A 21671-nucleotide genomic window follows, 5' to 3' on the forward strand; every position below is an offset into this window, starting at 1 on the left:
AGGTTTTGCTGTTGTGGTCTCCATACCTTTCTTTTATGCCTTTTGAAGCCGTTTCTCCTTCGGCGATTCATAACCTTAATGCTGTAGAGAGCTCCCAAGATGAACAGGGCACCGGCTATCCCGACCCCTACAGGAACCAGCATCCCAGACATGTAGCCAGCCTGCAGGGAAAAGGAGGCGTCCATTAGGAGGCTACATTGACCACAGCCCAGGGTTTCTCCTTTCTGCCGGATGGCAGCAGGCTTTTAATACCTGGAATTCTCCTACTTGCTTTGTCATAAAATAGCACCTGGAATAAAGGTACCTTTTAGGGAGAAAGCAAGAGAGAGAACAGTAGGACTATTTGGGGAAAGTTCAAGTATTTAGAAAAAGTACTGAAATTAATCACCCAGACCTCGTGGCACCTAGAGCTGCTTGGTTATGCACATTTGTCAACATCAGGTTTTGGTGGCAGAAGAATAATTTGTATCAAAGATGGATGAAGCAAGCTTCTGAGAATGCCAAGACTATTAAAATACTATAAATCAGAAATATCAGCCAGAGACAAACTCCAAGGGGGGCGAGGGAGGGGCCTTGACATTGGTGGACTGCCATCTCACAATCTCAGCTGCCTTACAGTAAGATAGGGAAGAGGAAGGATGCTCGGTGTTGGGGGCACAGACAGAAAAGACAAGGAGGGGAGAGGGTATACACCTAAGGTGGGATTTATAGGAAAGGAGAAATCTGCCCAGTGGACAAGACCAAAGTTGGTGCTTGGGAGGGAATTCTGAGCATCCCCAGTCCCCAAAGTAAAGAAGGAACAGAGAAAGGTGCAAAGATCACTACCAGCAACAGTGGCACTTCCAAAAGAACCTGGAGGTGTCTGGTATCTGGTGTTGTCTCCAATGTCCCCAAGGTGTCTCTATGGATACATTGGTTCTAAGTGAGCACCATCATGTCTACACATCCCTCGGCTTAGGTGAGTAGCTCCAGATCTTCCCAAGCTCAGGGGAAGGCCATCATCCTAAAGGTGCTCCCTCCATCTTGGCCGATATGACACCTCGGGGACCACAGCATCATGTACTTACCTGGAGCCCTTTCACGGAGGAACATGACACTGGTTTGCCCTTGAAGAAGGCCTCTGCTAGAAGCCTACCCAGACAAAATACATAAAAAATTAAAATTTTTAGGTTTTAGAGGGTCATTATGCGGGGGTGGGGAGGAGCCCACGCGTCTGTTCATTTGTTTGACTATTTCTAAAATTTCTAATATAGGACAAACTATTTCAAGTACCTTTCAGAATGAGCCAAAATCTGAGAGGGACATAGAATAAAGTTTTTTTAAAAAGTGCTGAAGTGTGCAGACTGTGATGCTTTCCCAGCGTTTCCAAGAGTAAATCAGAGGATTACACGAGCCTTTCTACAATTGTAGCTCCCCCTCCGTGCATACAGCCAGCTCACTCACTGGTTCTGTTTTCCAGAGTCTTGTGTTAGGGCAGAACATGGAAATTTTTCCATTAATTTGAGAACAATAGCATTGTTCATCAGCATACTAAGTGTTTTTCTCCAAGAAACAAAGCCCAGTCACTTTTCAACAAATTAATATGCTTTGCAGAAACCTAAACTTTTTCTGAAGTTCTTCCAAATCTACTTAAGGGCTTATAAAACTGTAATTTTCCATTTGGGAAAATACTGGCCAAGGGCAAAGTCTTGGTACTCTCATAAGAGCTGTGAATATATTGCTTTAAAACCACCATTCCCAATACATGGAAACAAATGTACGTATTGAAATATGATCAACTTTAAGCCCCGTAGATTATACTCGAAAGAGGTGTACATCAGAGGGTGATAACTTGAGCTGTCAGAAGTTTGGCTTGATCAAACTCTGTGTGGGTCTCCTTGTGCTGTGTAACTTCACCCCACACCCAAGAGCATGACTATTCCAACATGTGTCACTCTTTCTCATACTTCTTATTTACACATTTTAATTTCTAGTTTCTAGAGCTTTAATTGGGAGATGGAGAGGAGAAGTGAGTTGGGGGAAATTGGAGGGGGAGACAAACCATGAGAAACTGTGGACTCTAAGAAACAAACTGAGTTTCAGAGGGGAGGTGAGCCTGGGAGTTGGGTGAGCCTGGTGGTGAATATTGAGGAGGGCACGTATTACATGGAGCACTGGGTGAGATGCATAAACAATGAACTATGGATTACTAAAAAAAAAATTTAATTTAATTTAATTTTTTTAATCATGCAGATTTCACCAAAATTCAATTAATCTCTCTCTCCCCTCTTTTGTCCCCTTGTGAGTGTGCGCGCGTGCTGTGTTTGAAATTATGTTAAAAAATGTGATCCAAAAAAATAAAAATAAAAAATGCAATCCAAGTAACCTCTCTTCTTCCAATATGTATATATATTTTTAAAGATTTTATTTATTTGACAGAGAGAGATCACAAGTAGGCAGAGAGGCAGGCAGAGAGAGAGAGAGGAGGAAGCAGGCTCCCCGCTGAGCAGAGAGCCCGATGCGGGACTCGATCCCAGGACCCCAAGATCATGACCTGAGCCGAAGGCAGCGGCTTAACCCACTAAGCCACCCAGGCGCCCCCTTCCAATATATTTTAACCATTCTTCTTTCAACACTAATAGAGAATAGGCTCTTCTTTTAGAATTGACCATGACTTGGAGCACCTGAGTGGCTTAATCAGTTAAGTGTCTACCTTCAGCTCAGGTCATGATCCCAAGGTCCTGGGATCAAGCCCCAAGTTGGGCTCCCAGCTCAGTGGGGAGTTTCCTTATTCCTCTACCCCTCACCTCTCCCAATTCAGGCTCATGTGCTCTCTCTCATAAATAAATTAAATTTTTTTTAAAAGAATTTCCCATGACTTGTTTCCTACACAGATGAAAACAAATAAGACCCATGAACATATTTTCTAAGTTATAAACCCTGCCTAGTGCCTCTTCTCTGGTCAGAATCACTGGACGTTCAAGTACCTGCACAGATAACAGCCTGAGAAGGACATAGCTGCGCCTATGTATACTCTGAGTGAGAATGCATAACTTGAGTCTCATCATGAGGAAACACACAATAAACCTAAAATTAAGACTATTCTATTTTTTTAAAGGACTATATTTTTTTGAAAGTCAGTGTCATGAAAGACAAAAGATGGCTATAAAAATGTTCAAGAGTATAGGAAAATAACGAATCATGACAACTAAATGTGTTACATGACCCTAGACTAGATCCTATACTGGAGAAGAAAAATGCTTTTAGAAAGGTATTTTGAGTTTGTTGAAAAAAACTGAAATATAGATGCCAGATTTGATAAAAATTACTGTATCAATGTTAAATGCACTCAAGCTGGAAACTGTACCATATCCACTAACAGAATATTCCCAATTGTAAGAAATACACACTAAAGCGTTTGGAGTAAAAGCACCATGGAATATGCAACTTATTCTCAAATAGTTCAGAATTAAAAAAAAAAAAAAAAAAAGGAGGCAGAGATGGGCAGACAGACCAGCAAATGATAAACAAAATGGGGTAAAATATTACAAACAAGTACATCTGGGTAAAAAGTATGGGGCATTCTTTGTACCTATTCTTATATCTTTTTTTTTAATAAAAGTGAAAATAGTTCCAAATAAAAAAGTTTTGCATTTTTAAAGTAGATTGTAAGTCAAAATATGACTAGATCTAGTTAATTTTAGTTTGTGTTAGTGTTGGGTTTTTGTTGGCTTTGTATTACATTCATGAGAAAGGTATCCTTCTCTCTTAGAATAATGTACTGGTTCAGAAACATCTGTTTTCAAGAAAAGTATAAGAAAACCTAACAATATGCTGTACTGTCTCAAGTCTGCTGAGTTAGGACAATGCCCTTACATTGCTTTGCAACAGTGGCTCTTAGACTTGAGCATCTATCAAAATTGCCAGCAAGACTTGTTGAAACAGACTGCTGGGCTCTGTTCGTAGAGTTTCTGACTCAGTAGGTATAGGGTGGGGCCCAAGAATTGCATTTCTAGCAAGTTCCCAGGTGATGCCGATGCTGCCGGTCCAGACCACACTTGAGATTCGGTGCTATGCAATATAGACTGGATCATCCTTTTTCTGGGTTATTTCCTAAAACTAGAAGAAACAGAATGATCTTGATGAAAAACAACAGGGTTGTTATGACCCAACTAAAGCTGCTATGCCTCTCAATTTTGAGAAGCATTTTAGATGTTGAAAAGACATACATACCAATAGGAAGCCAAGTCAGGATTGGCCTAACAAGCATGACTAACTTGGACTTTAAGATGGAAAGAAGAGTAATGATGGAGTGAGTACAGGGACTGACCCTCAGAGGCCAGTCACCTCTTCTTCCAGAGCAAGAACCTCCCATTTCAGCTGGGCTCAGAGTAACAATCACTGCTCCCCTGACTTCTGTGCAGCTGGCTGTGACCGTGTGATCTATTGCACTCAGATGAGAATACATTAGTGGCCGGTACAGCTTCCCAACATGCTCTTCAAGAGGGAAAGCACAGCCTTCATCCCCCATGCTTTGAGAATGAGAGTGCCTTTAGCGTCCCTTTTAATAGGGAACAGGTGTCTTTGCCTTCCCATTTCCTCCATCCCCTGGCTAGAATTTGGACCTAGCTAAGCTGGAACTGCCATCCAGGACCTTTAGGTGACCTTGGGAATGAAGATGACAAACGGTAGAGCATCAAATATAAGGAGCCCGAGCCCCTGTCACAGTGTTGCTCCCCATTAATACTTGACTGCTACCTCCAGACTCATAAATGAGAGACAAACTTCTATCCTGGTTAAGCCAGTGTCATTGGGGTTCACGGTCATTCATAGCTGATCTTAATCCTCGCTTAAACCTAGCAGACAAAGAGGGAGAAACGGACTTCCTGCTGAGCAGGGAGCTGGACATGGGGCCTTGATCCCAGGACCCTGGGATCATGATCTGAGCCAAAGGCAGACGCTTAACCGAATGAAACACCCTGGCATTCCCAGAACTTTTTAGAACACTATTCTTTCTAGAGCCAAACTAACTTTGCAGAAATACCAATATTAGGTACAACTGAATAACACTAAACTGAGAAGATGTCCTGGTTGGCCAAAGAGCCAGTTAAATAAATATTTAGTTTCCAGTTCTAAGGGATTCTGTGACTTTCATTAAAGAGGCAATAGTTTTGCTCTCAAATCGTTTCTGAAGAAAATGACTAACAAGACTTTTATGGATGAGAGTCAACTAACTAGCTAGCTAAGGGGGTGGGGAGCACGAGAACAAGAAGAGGAAGATAAATATATGTACACACATACGTGTGTGTACACCTAGGAAGGCATGTCACATCTAAGTGTAGAATTTTTTAATCACATGGGAAGAGGGAATCTTGGAAAGATTATGGTGAATCCCTCCAAGAAAAAGTCAAAATATTAAGAAATAGGCATCAAATAAGACAAACACAGTTAGAATCTCTATTTTTTTAATTAAGACATACTGAAAAAAACACTCCAGAAGAGAGGGCTGGAAAATCTCAAAATAATCCAGAAAACTAAGGGTCACACATAAAATTATTTCTCTTGGTTAAAATGATAGCAAGAAGGTGCCAGGCCTTTGAGACAAGATAAGAAGGTTCTACAGAAAAAGAAAATACAGCCTTTCTATAAAGCTACACAGATTTTTTTTTTTAATTGTGACAAAGCTATCTATAGATACAGATAAGAAATTTTGCAATATCCAACTTCAAAACTGGAGACATGCAAAAATTTATTCTCTTAAGGGTTTTCTGGTATACTTTTTTACATAGAAGGTAGTTTCTACAGAAACAATGATATATGGGTTCCTAAATTAATCTACCAAAGCCTATTTCCTTTTCATTGCATCCTATTTTCTCCTGAAACATGACAAGAAGCACTACTAATATACGTGTGTTCAGTTCTTAACTTTTGAGCTTTATTTCCCCCCAAATCCTGCTCAGTCCATCCAGTCATACCTCCCTTAGACAACTGGACCTGTTACAGATACCAAAATGGCCTCCAATAACCCCAAAATGCTTAAAATTTTTCAACATCCTTTTAATAAGTATGACCACAGAATGAGAAAAAAACATCTATGCTAAATTTTACTGAGAAGCACAAAGACAGTAATGAGACTTAATATAATCATACAATTTTCATTGTAATTTTCATCATAATTTATTCTTTAACAATAAGCTGCAGCAAAATAAATATTAGTCATCCAAATATGGGGAGAACTGACTCCAAATAATAAAAAAGAGACTGGAATACCATCAACAGAAGTATATGTCGGGACTGGTGATTTAAAGGTAACTCAATATGTGGTAGTTGAAAAGATTTCCATTCACTAAACCCCCAGTTAAATCTGAGCTGAGTTATAGTAATGAAATCTGACACAGGCTACAGCAAGGAATTCAGAATTCCATCAATATTTTTATGAGTAATTCCAGTTTAAAATTCTAAGGTAACCAAAAAATGTAAACTTGGAGAGTATTGAAAATAAAAAGAAAGTGAAAAATAGGAACTTGGAAGGAAGTTAATAAGGTCAATCACAGACATGGATGGCAGAATTAATGCGTGAGAGAAATATTTTTCTATAGTTGTCCATTCCAGGCAAGTTAGCCCTTGCCACCCAGTATGTAGTAGCACTACATAAAAGCTGGTCTAAAGAGAGTGCTCAGGCGTCCAGGTGTTTTTACTCCAAACCACCCCCACTATGGTTTAAGGATGCTCTTTCCATCCCAAACTTTTATTCTTAACTCAAGTCCATCGATTTTTGCCTTTGGGTCAGAAGAATCAACGCCTTCCAAAATCCAAGGTATTTCTTCCTCATACAGGAGGATCAGGCTTACAAGAGCCTGGCATTGTGTTATTGAGCACTGGGACAAGAAATAGCCAGAAAAATTGGGATTACACTGCTGATCCCTAGAAGAAATTCCACTTTGAAATGTCAAGGAAATTTTCCAGCTGTCGTAGTAGATTATGCCTTCATAACAAGGCTGGTGCTCCAAAGAATAAGGTATCCCTTGTGTTATATAAGAAGGACCTGAAAGGGCAGGTCTTCCTTCTTGTTGGGTACCTGGATGTAGACTTGCATCTTTGCACAGATTACCAGATCAGAATGATGAATTAAGGCTCCATTACTCTGACAATCTTTTATGACAAAGCCATGCCCTTTAAGATAAATTCAAAGAAAGAAAATACTTCTCTTACCTTGTCTTTTAGTTTTTCCATCCAGCTTCTCACTAGGGGAAATAAGAGAATAAAACGTAAATATCCATCTTTTTACTTATATTTCATTGAGTTAATTTGAGAACTTACATTTCACGATATTAAGTTAATTTGATGCACTGATTTTATTGTATGAAATACAGTGAAAGGGTCAACAGTATTAACATGACAGTAATAGTCTTGTTTTTATTCTTATTTGCTTAAAACTGCAATGGAGGGGTACCTGGGTAGCTCAGTGGGTTAAGCCACTGCCTTCAGCTCAGGTCATGATCTCAGGGTCCTGGGATCAAGTCCCACATTGGGCTCTCTGCTCAGCAGGGAGCCTGCTTCTCTCTCTCGCTCTCTCTCTCTCTGCCTGCCTCTCTGCCTACTTGTGATCTCTGTCAAATAAATAAATAAAATCTTTTTAAAAAAATGCAATGGAAAGCACAAACATACCTTCACATCATCATTAAATGAACAGAATATTTTTATTTGTTAAACGTATTTGTATTACTACTGAAGGCTTTGGGGGGGCGGTTTGGGAAAGGAGACAGAAAATCACTTTTAAAGTATCAGCTTCATTCCCAACTCAAGCACCAGCAAATAAATAAATAAACTAATCAATTAATTTACTAATTAATTATCAAGTTCATTTCTTATCTGACATTTTCTCTTTAACGTTACTCATCTTTCCCAGTTTTTAAGCTCAGTGGGTATTCTGCACTCCAATCAACATCCCAGCAAAGTAAGTAGGACAGGGCAATGGGTGGGCCAGCACTGCTCGGCACTGGCTCCAAAGAGAAGCATTTGCATCCACAAGGGCAAAAAGAGGAATTATTTCTGAAATACATATAACTTGCAAACTGAATGATGCCATCACAATAAACCACTATAAAAATAAATCAATAAATAAAGGGAATAATCAAGTAACAGCTTAAAAAGCCACTGAAAAGGACTACATAAACCATAAAATGTTAAGTAGACCATTATTGCAACTATTTGGAAGTACATATGCCAAGAATAGAACAAATATTCAAAATGAAAACATGTGTGAGAAGGGCCATGGGTTTTTTTTTTCCTTCTTTATTCTTTAATTTAAATTTTAGTTCGTTAACATATAATGCAATATTGGTATCAGGAGTAGAATTCAATGATTCATCACTTACATCACCCTTGGCTCATCACAACAAGTGCCTTCTTGAATACCCATCACCCATCTAGCCCATCCCTCACCCACCTCCCTCCATCAAGCCTCAGTTTGTTCTGTATCAATAAGAGTCTCTTATGGTTTGGGATGCCTGGGTGGCTCAGAAACTTAAGTGTTCAACTCTTGATTTTGGCTCAGGCCATGGTCTCAGGGTCATGAGATCAAGCCCTGAGTTGTCTCCATGCTAAGCATGGAGCCTGCTTAAGATTCTCTCCTTTCCCTCTGCCCATCCCGCTCTCTCACTCTAAAAAAAAATAATAAAATAAAAATTTTTTTTAAAAAGGGTCTCATGGTTTGTATGGCCATATTAAGAATAGTTTGAAGTATGTAATGGGGTTCTTCATCCTTAATTGATTTTTAAAGTTATAATAATGATTCAACATTGAATAAAAATTCTATTTTGAAAAGCATGGAAAAGGAGAAAAGAAGACAAATATTATCAAAGATTAGTAACCCAACAAAAACCTTTCAAGATTTCCTTAAATTTCCTTTCCTCTCCAGCAGTTTCAACAGATAGGAAGGAAGAACACAGAGTGGCAGACTGAGAAACAGGTCCCAAAAGGAACAGACAAGGGATTGGCAGACTTTTCTTGTAAAAAGCCAAACAGTAAACATTTAAAGCTTTGAGGGCCATACAATCTCTGTCACAACTACTCAACCCTACTGTGGCAATATGAAAGCACTCAGAGACTGTACATAAATCAATGGGTTTGGGTATATTCTAATAAATGTTACTTATGGACACTGACCTTTGAATTTCATGTAATTTTCATAGCTCACAAATGCCTTTCTTTTTATTTCTTTGGACCATATCAAAATATAAAAGACATTCCTTGCTCATGGGCCATACAAAAATGGTTAGCGGGCCAGACTGGTCCATCAGTCACAAAGTGCTGACTCCCTGGCACAGACACACTTTGCCCAAGAAGTTGGTGTCTCCATTTATAGTCTGATTCTAGTAATAGAATACCTGACACGTGTGATTCCAGCCCACATGTACACATGGTTTGGCCCCTGACAGAGAAGGTTCAAATCTACCTCATCATTTGATCAACAAACCAAAAACAAACATGAAAATGAGGGAAGATTATACTCCAGGAAAAGATGGGGAAACAGACTCAGAGAAGCTAAGAGACTTGCCCACAGTTAATCAGGGAGTAAAGAGTCACTGGAATTCCAACTATCTGTTTTAACAACCTACAGGAATAAGACTTCATAACTACCCATTTATTTTGGTGATACCCCCCACTCTCCTACTCTCTCAGGCTGAAAATGTGGAACTACCTTCCTTGCACTCTTCTAGCAGCTTCAGTCCCTGGTTTCAATCTCTCATGTCAAGATCTTGGCAAAACCACTCAGCTTTGTCCTTCCTTCAACACTCCTTCTGTCTCCACTGGGATTCAGGCAAAGATGGTGGTATACAATAGGACATGATCAGTCATGGGAAGGCCAATAGAAGAAAGGGCAGAAACCTTAGAAATGAGGCTAAGGATTAGCACCTCCCAGGAGAAGTGAAGCCAACCAGTGATTTGCTGAGCAACTTTGGAGAAATTAATGGAACTCTGGAACCCTCAATTTCCTCATATGTAAAATGACCATGGTAACACCTGTCTTGCAAGATTGTTGTAAAGATTGGAAATAAGATGTGCCACATGTCTAGGACAGTACTTGGTGTGGAGATATAAGAAAACAAAAACAAGAAACCTGGCACAGGAGGAGAGAAACAAAGACAAGTAATCATGAATATTTCAACATATCTCAACTAAGCCCAAGATATAAACTGAAATTCAAGCAAGAGAATGCTTAGAGGGCGCCTGGGTGGCTCAGTGGGTTAAGCCACTGCCTTCGGCTCAGGTCATGATCTCAGGGTCCTGGGATCGAGTCCCGAATCGGGCTCTCTGCTCAGCAGGGAGCCTGCTTCCCCCTCTCTCTCTCTGCCTGCCTCTATGCTTACTTGTGATCTCTCTCTGTCAAATAAATAAATAAAATCTTTAAGAAAAAAAAAAAGAGAGAATGCTTAGAACTCATTGATTCATTCAACAAATACTTATTATGCACACTGTGTTGGCCAGGCACTGTGCTCTACACTGGGGTCAGCAGAAGGTATGGGGCCTAATTCCAGTGAGGAAAGGAAGAGGCCATCAGATCTATGAGGAGTGAATAATAAGCAGCACTGCAGGCACCAAGCAAGAAAGCCAATTATTGGGCCCAAGGCAGAATGCCAGCCTGTGAAGTGAGAGGTTCAAAATCAGGAAATAGGATGGATATTATATAAAAAGTTAAACAAAATCGAGGTGAAAATGGGAAAAGGTGAGCACTTTGTGGAAGGGATAAAAAGGGCCAGATGACCACCTGTAGATGGCAGGGTAAGGGCAGCTCACAGAAGAGGCAAAGGAGGCACAGATCCAGCCAGAGTCTAAGGCACCAACAGGCGTTTGAACTATAGGAAGTTTACTGTCAGGAGAAATGATTTAGGGGCATCTGGGTGGCTCAGTTGGTTGAGCAACTGTCTTTGGTTCAGGTCATCATCCTGGAGTCCTGGGATCAAGTCCCACACTGGGCTCCCTGCTCAGTGGAGAGTCATCTCTCTCTCTCCCCCCAGCCCCACCCCTGTACTTGTTCTCTCTCTCTTTCTCTCTTTCTCAAGTAAATAAATAAAATATTTAAAAAGAGAGAGAGAGAAATGGTTTAGGGGTGCGTGGGTGACTCAGTCGGTTGGGTGTTGGACTCTTAATTTCAGCTCAGGTCATGAACACAGGATCATGGACTAGAGTCCTGCATGGGGCTCCACGCTCAGTGGGGAGTCTGCTTCCTCCTTCCTCTCCCTCTTCCCCTCCCCAGCTCACATGTGTGCACACTGGCTCATCAAATAAACCTAAGAAACAAAAAAATAGAAACAGTTAAACTTACGACTTATCAAACCAGGTGTCACCAGTAAATTGTCTCTATTTTATGTTCTTAGAGTAAATTTCAGAGTCCTTCTTTGGATAATTCTCTAAGGCAATACTTTTCCACTGGGGAAGGCAACTCAGCACATCAGAACAGGATGGACATCTGCATACAGGGAGTTTGAAAGAGCACATTCAATGGGTCTGAATCTTTGGTATTAAAAACTACAAAAAAGAAAGCTGGGCAAAATCTTCTCAGTGAGTTAGATCGGTGATGTACAGAAGATAATGGGACAGCATTTGGGGAGCCTGGCTCTAGAAGGGTTGAGAAAGCACTGTTTCTCAAATTTCTTTTAAATAGGCAAGCTTGGTTGTTTTTCTCCAACAAAGATCAGGAGACCCCTGAGATTATTACACCTTGTGCTTCTCAGGCATCTGCTAGATTCTTTCACCTGCTTTTGGACACTCAGGTGCTTAGTAAATATTTCTTCTTTCTTTCAATGAATATATATTGCTTTTAAGTGAGTTCATAATTTTTGAGTAAGCTTGATTCTTTTTTCATGAGGATTCTATAAACTGTTTTCAACAAAATGTTTGAGGCAGGTCAAAATAAATTTTACACAATGATCATTTTAAAACTTCAGGAATAAAAATTGATAAAGGAATGCAAAAGGAAGACAAGAAAAAAATAAGAAAAAAAGAAAAGATTGTAAAGAGGAGAATCAGCACTGTAATTTTTCAAAAACAGAAACATCACACTGATGAGAGGGGTATGAACTGATACAACTTTTCAGAGATATGAGAAGGGATTTATAATCTATCTTAAAAGTTTTTTAAAGGTTTAATTTTTTAAAAGATTTTATTTATCCATTTGACAGACAGAGATCACAAGTAGGCACAGAGGCAGGCAGAGAGAGACGGGGAAGCAGGCTCCTCGCAGAGCATAGAACCCGATGTGGGGCTCGATCCCAGCACCCTGAGATCATGACCTGAGCCGAAGGCAGAGGCTTTAACCCACTGAGCCACCCAGTTGTCCCAAGGTTTAATGTTTTTTTAATCCAAAGTTCCAGTTGTAAGAGAAATGTATCTTCATTAATCATAGATATGCACAAAAATTTTTATTAAATGCCATTTACTGTAATGTTATTTGTAATGGAAAAGAACATGTAAATAACATCAATATCCAACCAAAGATGATTGGTTTAAATACTCAAGGGAAAACAATACCTTAGGTTACATCTACAGAGTGGTATATTGTACAAAAGTTTAAATTATTTCAAGAAAAATACTTAATATGTTAAAATGAAAAAATAGGGTATATATAACATGAGCTCAAGTTTGTGGATAAAAATGTTATGTATATAATTGGGGTAACATACTTTTAAGTGTTAACTAAATTAATAGGTTGTAAAATTATGGGTGATTTTCTTTTCTTCCCTGTATTTTTAGAATTTTCCAAAGTATTTATAATTTCTTACTGCTTTTAAAATAAAAGAACCCCAGAAAACTCTATAAACCCTTGCAAATGGATTAATGGTGGATTGCTGACAGTGAGGAACACAAGGACTTAGGACCCTTCCATTTGGATAATTCCTTAGCCCACAGCTATTGATTCATTCTAATCCCACTGATTCTGGTTTGTTTCCTTTCTTGAAATTTTATATAATGCAAGTCTAAAAGCACAGAAATATAATGAGGCCTTCTTCTAGCAAGCAGAAGGTACAAAGAAAACAGAACATGGATTGTTAAAAACAGGTTTTCCCTGAAGATATTTGGAAATGATAAATTTCCAATATTAAGGATTAATATCCTAAATGTACAAAGAACTTACACAACTCAACACCACAAAAACCCAAATAGTCCAATGAAAAGGAGGCAGAAGACCTGAATAGACATTTTTCCAAAAAGGACATTCAAGTGGCAAACAGATACATAAAAAGATGCTCAACATCACTCATCATCAGAGAAATGCAATGAGATATCACCTCCTACTTGTCAGAATGACTAGAATAAAAAAAAGATAAGAAATAACAAGTGTTGGCAAGGATGTGGAGAAAAAGGAACCCTTGTGCCCTGTTGGTGGGAATGTAAATTGGCATAATAACTATGGAAAACAGTATGGAGACTCCTCGAAAAACTGAAAAGAGAAATTCCATATGCTCCAGTAATTCCACTACCGGTTATTTACCCAAAGAAAACAAAAATACTAATTTGGAAAGATATATGCACCCCTATGTTTATTGCAGCATTATATACTATAGCAAGATACTGAAGCAGCCCAACCATCCACCACTGAGGAATGGATCAGGAAGATGTGGTACACACATACATAATGGAATATTACTCAGCCATAAAAAAGGATGAGTCTTGCCATTTGCAACAACATGGATGGACCTAAAGGTAGTATGCTAAGTTGAAATAAGTCAGATGATAAATATTATATCAACTCACCTATCTGTAGAATCTAGAAAACAAAACAAACAATTGAACGAACAAACGGCAAAAGCAGACCTGTAAACACACAGTACAAACTGATTCTGATGGTTGCCATAAAGGAAAGGGGTGAGAGGTTGGGCAAAATAGGTGAAAGAGAGTGGGATGATACAGGCTTCCAAGCTGTGGAATAAGTAAGTCCTTGGGGTAGAAGGTATAGCATAGGGAATACAGTCAATGTTACTATAATAGTATTTGTTGTATGGTGACAGATGACCTCTTATACTTGTGGTGAGCATAGAATAATGTATAGACTTGTTAAATCACCAGATTGTACACCTGAAACGAATGTAACATTGTGAGTCAACTAGACTTCAGTTTAAAAAAATAAATAAATAAGGCAGTTTTCTCCGTCCTGCTCACTAGTGCCCTCTTATGTATAGGATCCCAGGCTGAGCAATTTGCCCTCTCCTAGTATACCCCCTAGAAAAAAGAGAAGAAGGAGAGAGTAAAGAAGAAATTGCAGATAAAATAACATTTCCATGTGTCCTATCAAATGTAAGGATGGTTGGTTTCTAATACGCCATGGCTGTAAAGTATCCCAACTGTTTATTTAGGAGGGTATCTTTAATTTCCTTTTATTTCCAACAACAAACTTTTAGTGGCTACATTTATACCAGATGTACCCATAAATTCTCCTTCACTAAAGAGGAAAGGGATGGGAACCAGAGGAGACTCAGGATTTGTCTGGGTTAATAGTTAAGATTTGTTGGACACCTCACTAAAGTTTACAAGGTAGGTATTGTCATCCCCCATTTTACAGATAAGGAAAATGAAGCTTAAATAAAACGTCCAAAGTCACACAGCTATAAAGTGGCTGAGCCGGAATTTGAACCCAGGCCCTTATGGCTAAAGTAGATGCCTATTCAGTATGCCAGTGGGTTGCTTTGGGGTGGGGTGCGAGTGGGGGGGCTAGCATGGCCATCTCCCAGCACACACTAGGGCTATTTCTTTTCTGGAGATGAGGACATACCCAAATTGGAGTATCGCCTCTGTTAACTCTGGCTCACTCTTTCTCTATTTTCTCCTCCCGGTCTCCTCTCTCTGACTAATGTCCTGTTCCCTCTTCCTCTAGGTGTACCTCCCTCCAACTCTGTCCCTTACTCTGTGGTTTGTCTCTCTTTTCATTCCCCTTTTTCTCTTTTTTTTTCAGGCTCTGTGTGTGTATATGATTCTCTTGCTTTTTTGTATATAACCCACTGAGGAAATGTGGCTCTAGAAACCATCCTCAATCAATGAGGGCCATGACTTGGTGGGTATATTAGTCCCCAGCTGCAGCTATCATGAATTCAATGGCCTAAAATGGTCAGAAATCCAAAATCAGCCTCAATGGCTAAAGTCAAGGTGTTGGCAGGGCTGACACGTTTCCTTGCTTTTTCTAGCTTCTAGAGGCTGTCTGCAGTCCTTGGCGCATGGCCTCCCCCTCCATCTTCTTCTTTTTTTTTTTTTTAAGATTTTATTTATTTATTTGACAGACAGAGATCATACGTAGGCAGGCAGAGAGGCAGTCAGAGAGAGAGAGAGGAGGAAGCAGGCTCCCACTGAGCAGAGAGCCCAATGCGGGGCTTGATCCCAGGACCCTGAGATCATGACCTGAGCCGAAGGCAGAGGCTTTAACCCACTGAGCCACCCAGGCGCCCCTCCCCCTCCATCTTCAAAGCCAACAGCCCAACACTTCAAATCTCCTCTCTCTAAACTCTGCTTCCTTCATCATAGTTTCTTCTCTGACTCAGCCCCTCCTAATTCTCTCTTAGGAGGAGGACTCTTGTGATAATCTCCCCATTTCTAGGTCCTTAACTCAATCACATCTGCACCTTTGTAAGGCTCACATCTTACCCTTTGTAAGGCAATATATTTGCAGGTTCTGGGTTTTAGGATGTGAACATCTTGGGAGGGAGCATTAGTCTCCCTCCCAGGTAAATTCCCCAATCTCAACCCTGAGGATTGCCCCACACAGCTTCTCTGACATTCCCCAAGAGCAAGTAGCTTCAGGAATAATCCCCTCATTCACACCTGCTTTGCTGGCTCTCCAACTACCCTGCCTCGCTTCCTCACTCCCTTGCCATACTTCCTGGGGTTCCTTCCCAAAAAACTCCCTGCGCCCCAATGCAGGCTCAGGGTGTGCCTTTATGGAGAACTCAAACGAAGACACTAGTCCAGTTCTGCCACCACACAGGAAGTCCTGCCCTGTGCCCGACCAACTTCATTTATTTTGTACATGAAAACAAACTCTTAGAATGAACAGAAGTTAGGCGCAAGGAAGAAAGGCAAGCTGGCCAAGTTCAAGGCAGACGCTGTCTCCACTGATCTAAACTAATTCTAAATGAAGGGCTTCAGGCTACCCAGATTTATAAGATATACCCATTCCCTAAAGTTTGAGTGAGACGTACTTCATAGCTAGTTCCACTTAGTTCACATTTGACTTTGAAAGGGTTATACATGCCTCTTTAATAGTGAAATTTTCAATATCATAGGGTGGGAAACTTTATTTGTATGCTAATCAATGAAAAGAGAAATGTATATTCCACCTGAATAAAAAATGCAGTATCAGCACATGGTGCTTTGCTCAAAGCACATGTAACTAAAGTTCAATTAGTGTTTCTACAGTGTCAAGAAATGAACGGACAGCAGCTCTCTTTCCTCCTTGTTATTTAACCATAAGTGCCCCTTCCAGCCTAAGAAACAGCAAAGCTTTTTTTTCCAACTTACATAACACCATTAAGGATAATTAAACTTACTAAGTTTTCAATATTGTCTTCATGTTTTTCCAAAACTCTTAAGTTTTTTCAGCACCAAATTATTCTCTAATGATGCTAAATTTACCTGTTTTAAACATCACAGAGAAACTCTATCTATAATCATTTGCTCTTCACATAATTACAGAACAGAAAGATTCCAATGACTAGGATGACGTACTGCTTTGCTTGCATAGGGCTAAGTGAGCAGCAATCATGCAGCTAAGAAGCAATTAATTCTGCAGGCACCTCGCTGAGATTTAGAGAGAAGGGTATAACGAGCCCAAAGACCCTAATATCTACTTTCAAGTAACATTAAGCATGCCCTTAGCTAACTGCAAGCTAAGGAACTTACTAGATACCTAGTGGGAGGATGCAAAGAGAATGTCTTGTAATCATCTACACGTCTTGCCAGGGTCATTTAGGAACACTAACCGTACTGATCAACTCTACACCGTATAGTTACCAGCTCCAGTGAGGAAAAGGCTATTAAGAACTTCATCCATATGGAAATCTATGATGCATAAATGAAGAAGAAAGCATCCCTCCAGGTGTGTTTTGTTGTTGTTTTTTCCCCCCAAAAGAGAAGCATGATATACAAATTGCTCAGGAAGGAAAAAACACCTGTCTATGCCCTTCCTCTACACCTGATTAAGAAGGAACAAGAAAATCACTGTGCTTTATGCAACATTCCCTTGAAAGTTCTGCTGAGCACGGAGGCCTCTGACCTTCTACCACTGCACAGTATCAAGTCCACGCTCAGGGCACCTGCAATTCTCTCCAGCTCGTTCTTACTCCTCTTAGTTCATATTTGTACTCTCCAATTTTATATGCCACTGGTGGAAAAAAATTGTTCAGCCTTCCTACGTAACTTCCAATAGAAAGCTGACTGCTTCCTGAAGTGCAGTCTCATCAGACTCCCAGAGCAAAGTCAAGTTTGTGTGTGTGCCGCTTGCCAGAGCCACTGAATCCGGAATGTCCCGTCTCAGGGTAGATGTGAGGCACTGGTCACCACAGGGTCCCATCAGCCCCGACTGCAGTCCCCTATTCTACGTCTCACGGAACGTGACAGCCTACTGTAGCGTCATGACAAGGTCCCCACATACCCCTCTCCTTCATGTAAATTTTGAGACTTCCATGGATGAAAGCTACAGCTTGAATGAACAGTGAGCCAAAGAGAAGACCAGCCAGGGAAAAGCTGAAGTCTCCTACTTGTGGAGGTGCAAGCCTGGTTCTGCACCAACAGCAAGAAGCTTCCGCTTTCTGAGTGTGGCAGCTCCGCCATCAGATAGAGTCGATTAGACCTGGGGACCTGAATAAGTACTAAAGTGGTTTGCAAGGCAGCTTCAAGGTTTGTTTCCGAAAGTTCCACTTACCAGTTCACAATGCGTCACTCGTCGCAATAATGGGCAAATACCAAGCAGCGCTCTCGAGAGAAATGAAGCCAAATCTTTGTTTAAGAGCACCTGAGCACCACACTTAATACACTGAAAGGCAGAGCTTTTCTTCCATCTGAATGGATTACTTAGAAAGAAAGTTGCCCTGAGCTCTTGATCCTTAGGAAAAAACCTACAGGTCTGGGCAGACCGCTCTAGGACAGACAGCAGGTGAACAACCTCGGTCTCTACCTTTGCTCCCTCTAAATCCCATATGCAAACTTTGCACATGCTCCCTGGAGCAGCTGTTCCAACTATACACGGAAACTTTTTATTAAGGCAGCAGACCCAATCTCCAAGGCCTCATTCTTTAATCATTTCAGTCATACTTCTATTTGGCCAGGTTCTTGAGATTCTTTTTTTTTTTTTAAGATTTTATTTATTTATTTGACAGACAGAGATCACAAGTAGACAGAGAGGCAGGCAGAGAGAGAGGGAGAAGCAGGCTCCCCGCTGAGCAGAGAGCCCAATGTGGGGCTCGATCCCAGGACCCCGGGATCATGACCTGAGCCCAAGGCAGAGGCTTTAACCCACTGAGCCACCCAGGTGCCCCAGGTTCTTGAGATTCTACCCCTCCTGTCCATCACCTGTACTTCCTTTCCCTCATTCTGGAACATATCCTCATGTGATCTGAGATTTTTCACGTGAACTCATTTTTCACCGGGGGCTGTTTTTCCCTAGGAATCTCGTCCACCCTGCATTGCGGAAGTGTCCCTACAGAGGGCCAGTTTCTTATTGCTTATGCCAAGGGCCTCAGGGGTTTCACCCACCCACCCGGAACAGGGTTGCACATTAATTTCTCAGTTATAGGTTCTTGAAGGATGGAGGCAGCCCTGGGACTTCGGTGTCATTTTTCTCTCCCCCTCAGAGTCCAAGGAAAAGAGCTATGTATAGGGTATTTTTCTAGACCCCTTTTCACCAGGGAGGCACTTTTTTTCCCCCAGAATGCTTTCTTTTTTTTTTTTTTTTATTATGTTCAGTCATCCACTTTATAGTACATCATTAGTTTTTGATGTAGTGTTCAATGATTCATTAGTTGTGTATATCTAGAATGCTTTCTTATGCAAAGGCTTGAATTCCTGCACCCCGCACCAGCCCAAGGCCGCTGTCTATTGGCCCCACATTGGTGTCGAACTCCACCCCTCACCTCAACTTCTGTATGTGGTTCCTGGTTCCCCTAAGGTTCCATAGTTTCTCTGCTCGGACCTCAAGGTGCTGCCTATGGTGACAATGGCTTTCCTTTTGCTCTCAGTTGTGTATTTTAAATTCTTATTTTATTTTATGCAGACTTCCCTGTCTGATGCTGCTGGGACTGGAAATGCAGACCAACTTCTAATCAGGTGTTTTCGGTTTTTTATTTATCGAGGGAAAATTCACAAACCTAAAATCAACCATTTTAACATATACACTTCAGCACATTTAGCACGTTCACAATGTCTTACAATCGTCACCTCTACCTTGCTCCAAAATGTTTTGTATCACCCCAAAAGGAAACCCTGTACCCATTAAGCAGCCATTCTCCATTCTCTCCTCCTGCTAGCCCCTGGCAATGACTACTCTGATTTCTGTGTCTATGGATTTACCTTTTCTGGATATCTCCTATAAAAGGAATCATACAATAGGCAATCTCTTGGGTCCAGCTTCTTTCACTTGGCATTATGCACTTGAGGTTAATACATGTTGTAGCATGTATACTCTAGGCTAACCAGCACATGAAAAATGCTCAACATCATTAGTCATTAAGGAAATGTAATTCAAAACCACAGTGGGACACAACTTCCTACCCACTAGGAAAGCCATAATGAAAAAAAAAAAGGAGGGGGGTAATAACAGTGTTGGCAAGGATGGGGAGAAATCAGAACGCTCATCCATTGCCAGCAGAAATGTAAAATGTGCAGCCACTGTGGAAAATAATGTGGCAGTTCCTCAAAACTCAAACATAAAATTGTAATATGACTCAGCAATTCCGCTCTTAGATATATGCCCCAAAGAATTAAAAACAAACAAACAAATAGTTATCCATGAATGTTCTTAACAGCCCTATTCACAACACCCAAAAGGTGGAGACAATCCAGGTGTCCATCAACTGATGAATGGGTAAACAAAATGTGGTATATCCATACAATGGAGTATTACTCAATTGTACAAAGGAATGACATACTGATCCATGCTACAACATGGACAAAACTTGAAAACATTATGCTAAGTAACAAAGACAGCCACACTAAGCAATGATCAAAGATGAGGTAAAGAAGCTATGTGGGCCCTCCTGGAAGTTGGGTGGATACTATAGAGAAGCAAAAGGGTAGAATTCATATTCCAGCCACACATACTCAACTCATCCTTCCTCGGGTCCTGCATAATACCCACCTGCCATATTCCCTACTCGAACAAATGCCCAACATTATATTCAAGTCAGCCTGCCCACATGACTAGCAAACAGGAGTCTCCTCTTATTAAAACAATTTCCCACTTAAATTATTTATTTCTCTGGAGTAACCATAAAATGTAAAAGTCAACAGCCAGACCATAGGCAGAGAAGCCAGGAAGAAACTCTTACCAAGGTTTCTTATTGGGTATGTTTTTAATCCATTTGAAGAAGAATGCAACATTTAGTAAGTATCTAAATAATACCAGGTGCTCTGTCAGAAAATATATACAAAGCCTTGCACATTTATGATTTAAAATAAAGGCTGCACTTATGTTTAACAGGGAGGAAGAGAAATTGAATTGTATTTTTTCAGCAGATATAATTAAACCCCATGGCTCGGGGCATCGATTAGACACTAGAAATAAAATCTGATTCTCCCAGAGATTCATTTCCATACAAACACTTTTATGAGTTGCCTAACTGCACATGATCCTGAATTAGCCATCAACCAAAATGGATTTGTTTTTACCTAGTAACAAACAAACCTTGAACCCATTATGAGTTTCTTATGAAGAAGCCACCAGAGATCTTTCGTTTAATTGGCAACAAAACCACCTACATTATTAACGATAAGTTTACTTTCCTCTTAACATAGAAGTCGAAAGGCCATCAGTGGTGCAGCATGTAACAAATGTACACTAAAAACCTAACCAAAACAATATCCACTGTCTTCAGAGCCCAGAAAGATCGAGAAATATTTTTCAGAGATTTGTGTGAGGTTTCTTGTTCACACAGGGGCATCTACAATCGACTCCAGAGAGAACTGCAGCTACTATGAACATCTTAACTCTAAGAAAAATGCTTCCAAGATTTTAATGTGGTTTACGATAGACTAACAAATTGAAATTCAAGACCCAGTCATTCACACAGAGCCAAAAAGAAGTCAAACAAGAGTAACAGAAACTGTCTTCCTTGATGCTGCCTTCTCCCAACATACACTTCACAGGAGGCTGCCTTCAATTTCACCTTAGCGCCACAAGAGCCTCACCGATTTTGTCCAAGCAATCTTTCCGAAAGAAAATCTGATCATATCACTCCCTGCTTAAAACCCCTTCAAAGCTTCCTATTGCCTTTGGGAAGAAGTCCAAACTTCATGTGGCTTACAAGGTCTGTGTGATTTCAGCTCTTACGAGTTAAGTGTGCCTCACCTCCAAATCTTCTCAGTGACTCTCACCTCGGTCTCCACCTCCCCTTCTCCCAACTCACCTCTACTTCAGACTTGGCTGAAAGACTGTTTTTCAGGGAGGTCTGTTCTGAGTCCTACATGAGGTCCCTCTCCTCGGAAACCTA

The 21671-nt window shown here is 40.5% G+C and overlaps 1 protein-coding gene across 1 annotated transcript in view; it reads right to left on the minus strand.

Annotated features, from left to right (window-relative positions):
• The window catches only part of ARMH4 (armadillo like helical domain containing 4), a 119249-nt gene that overhangs the window by 995 nt on the left and 96583 nt on the right, over positions 1 to 21671 (minus strand). The window contains exons 6-7 of the mRNA XM_059373282.1: positions 7192 to 7223; positions 27 to 161 (exon numbers count right to left, since the gene is read on the minus strand). Of these exons, the coding sequence (XP_059229265.1) occupies positions 27 to 161; positions 7192 to 7223 (167 nt within the window). The remainder of the gene's footprint in view (positions 1 to 26; positions 162 to 7191; positions 7224 to 21671) is intronic.

Source organism: Mustela nigripes, chromosome 13, assembly GCF_022355385.1.
Source record: "Mustela nigripes isolate SB6536 chromosome 13, MUSNIG.SB6536, whole genome shotgun sequence".
NCBI classification, from domain to species: Eukaryota; Metazoa; Chordata; class Mammalia; order Carnivora; family Mustelidae; genus Mustela; species Mustela nigripes.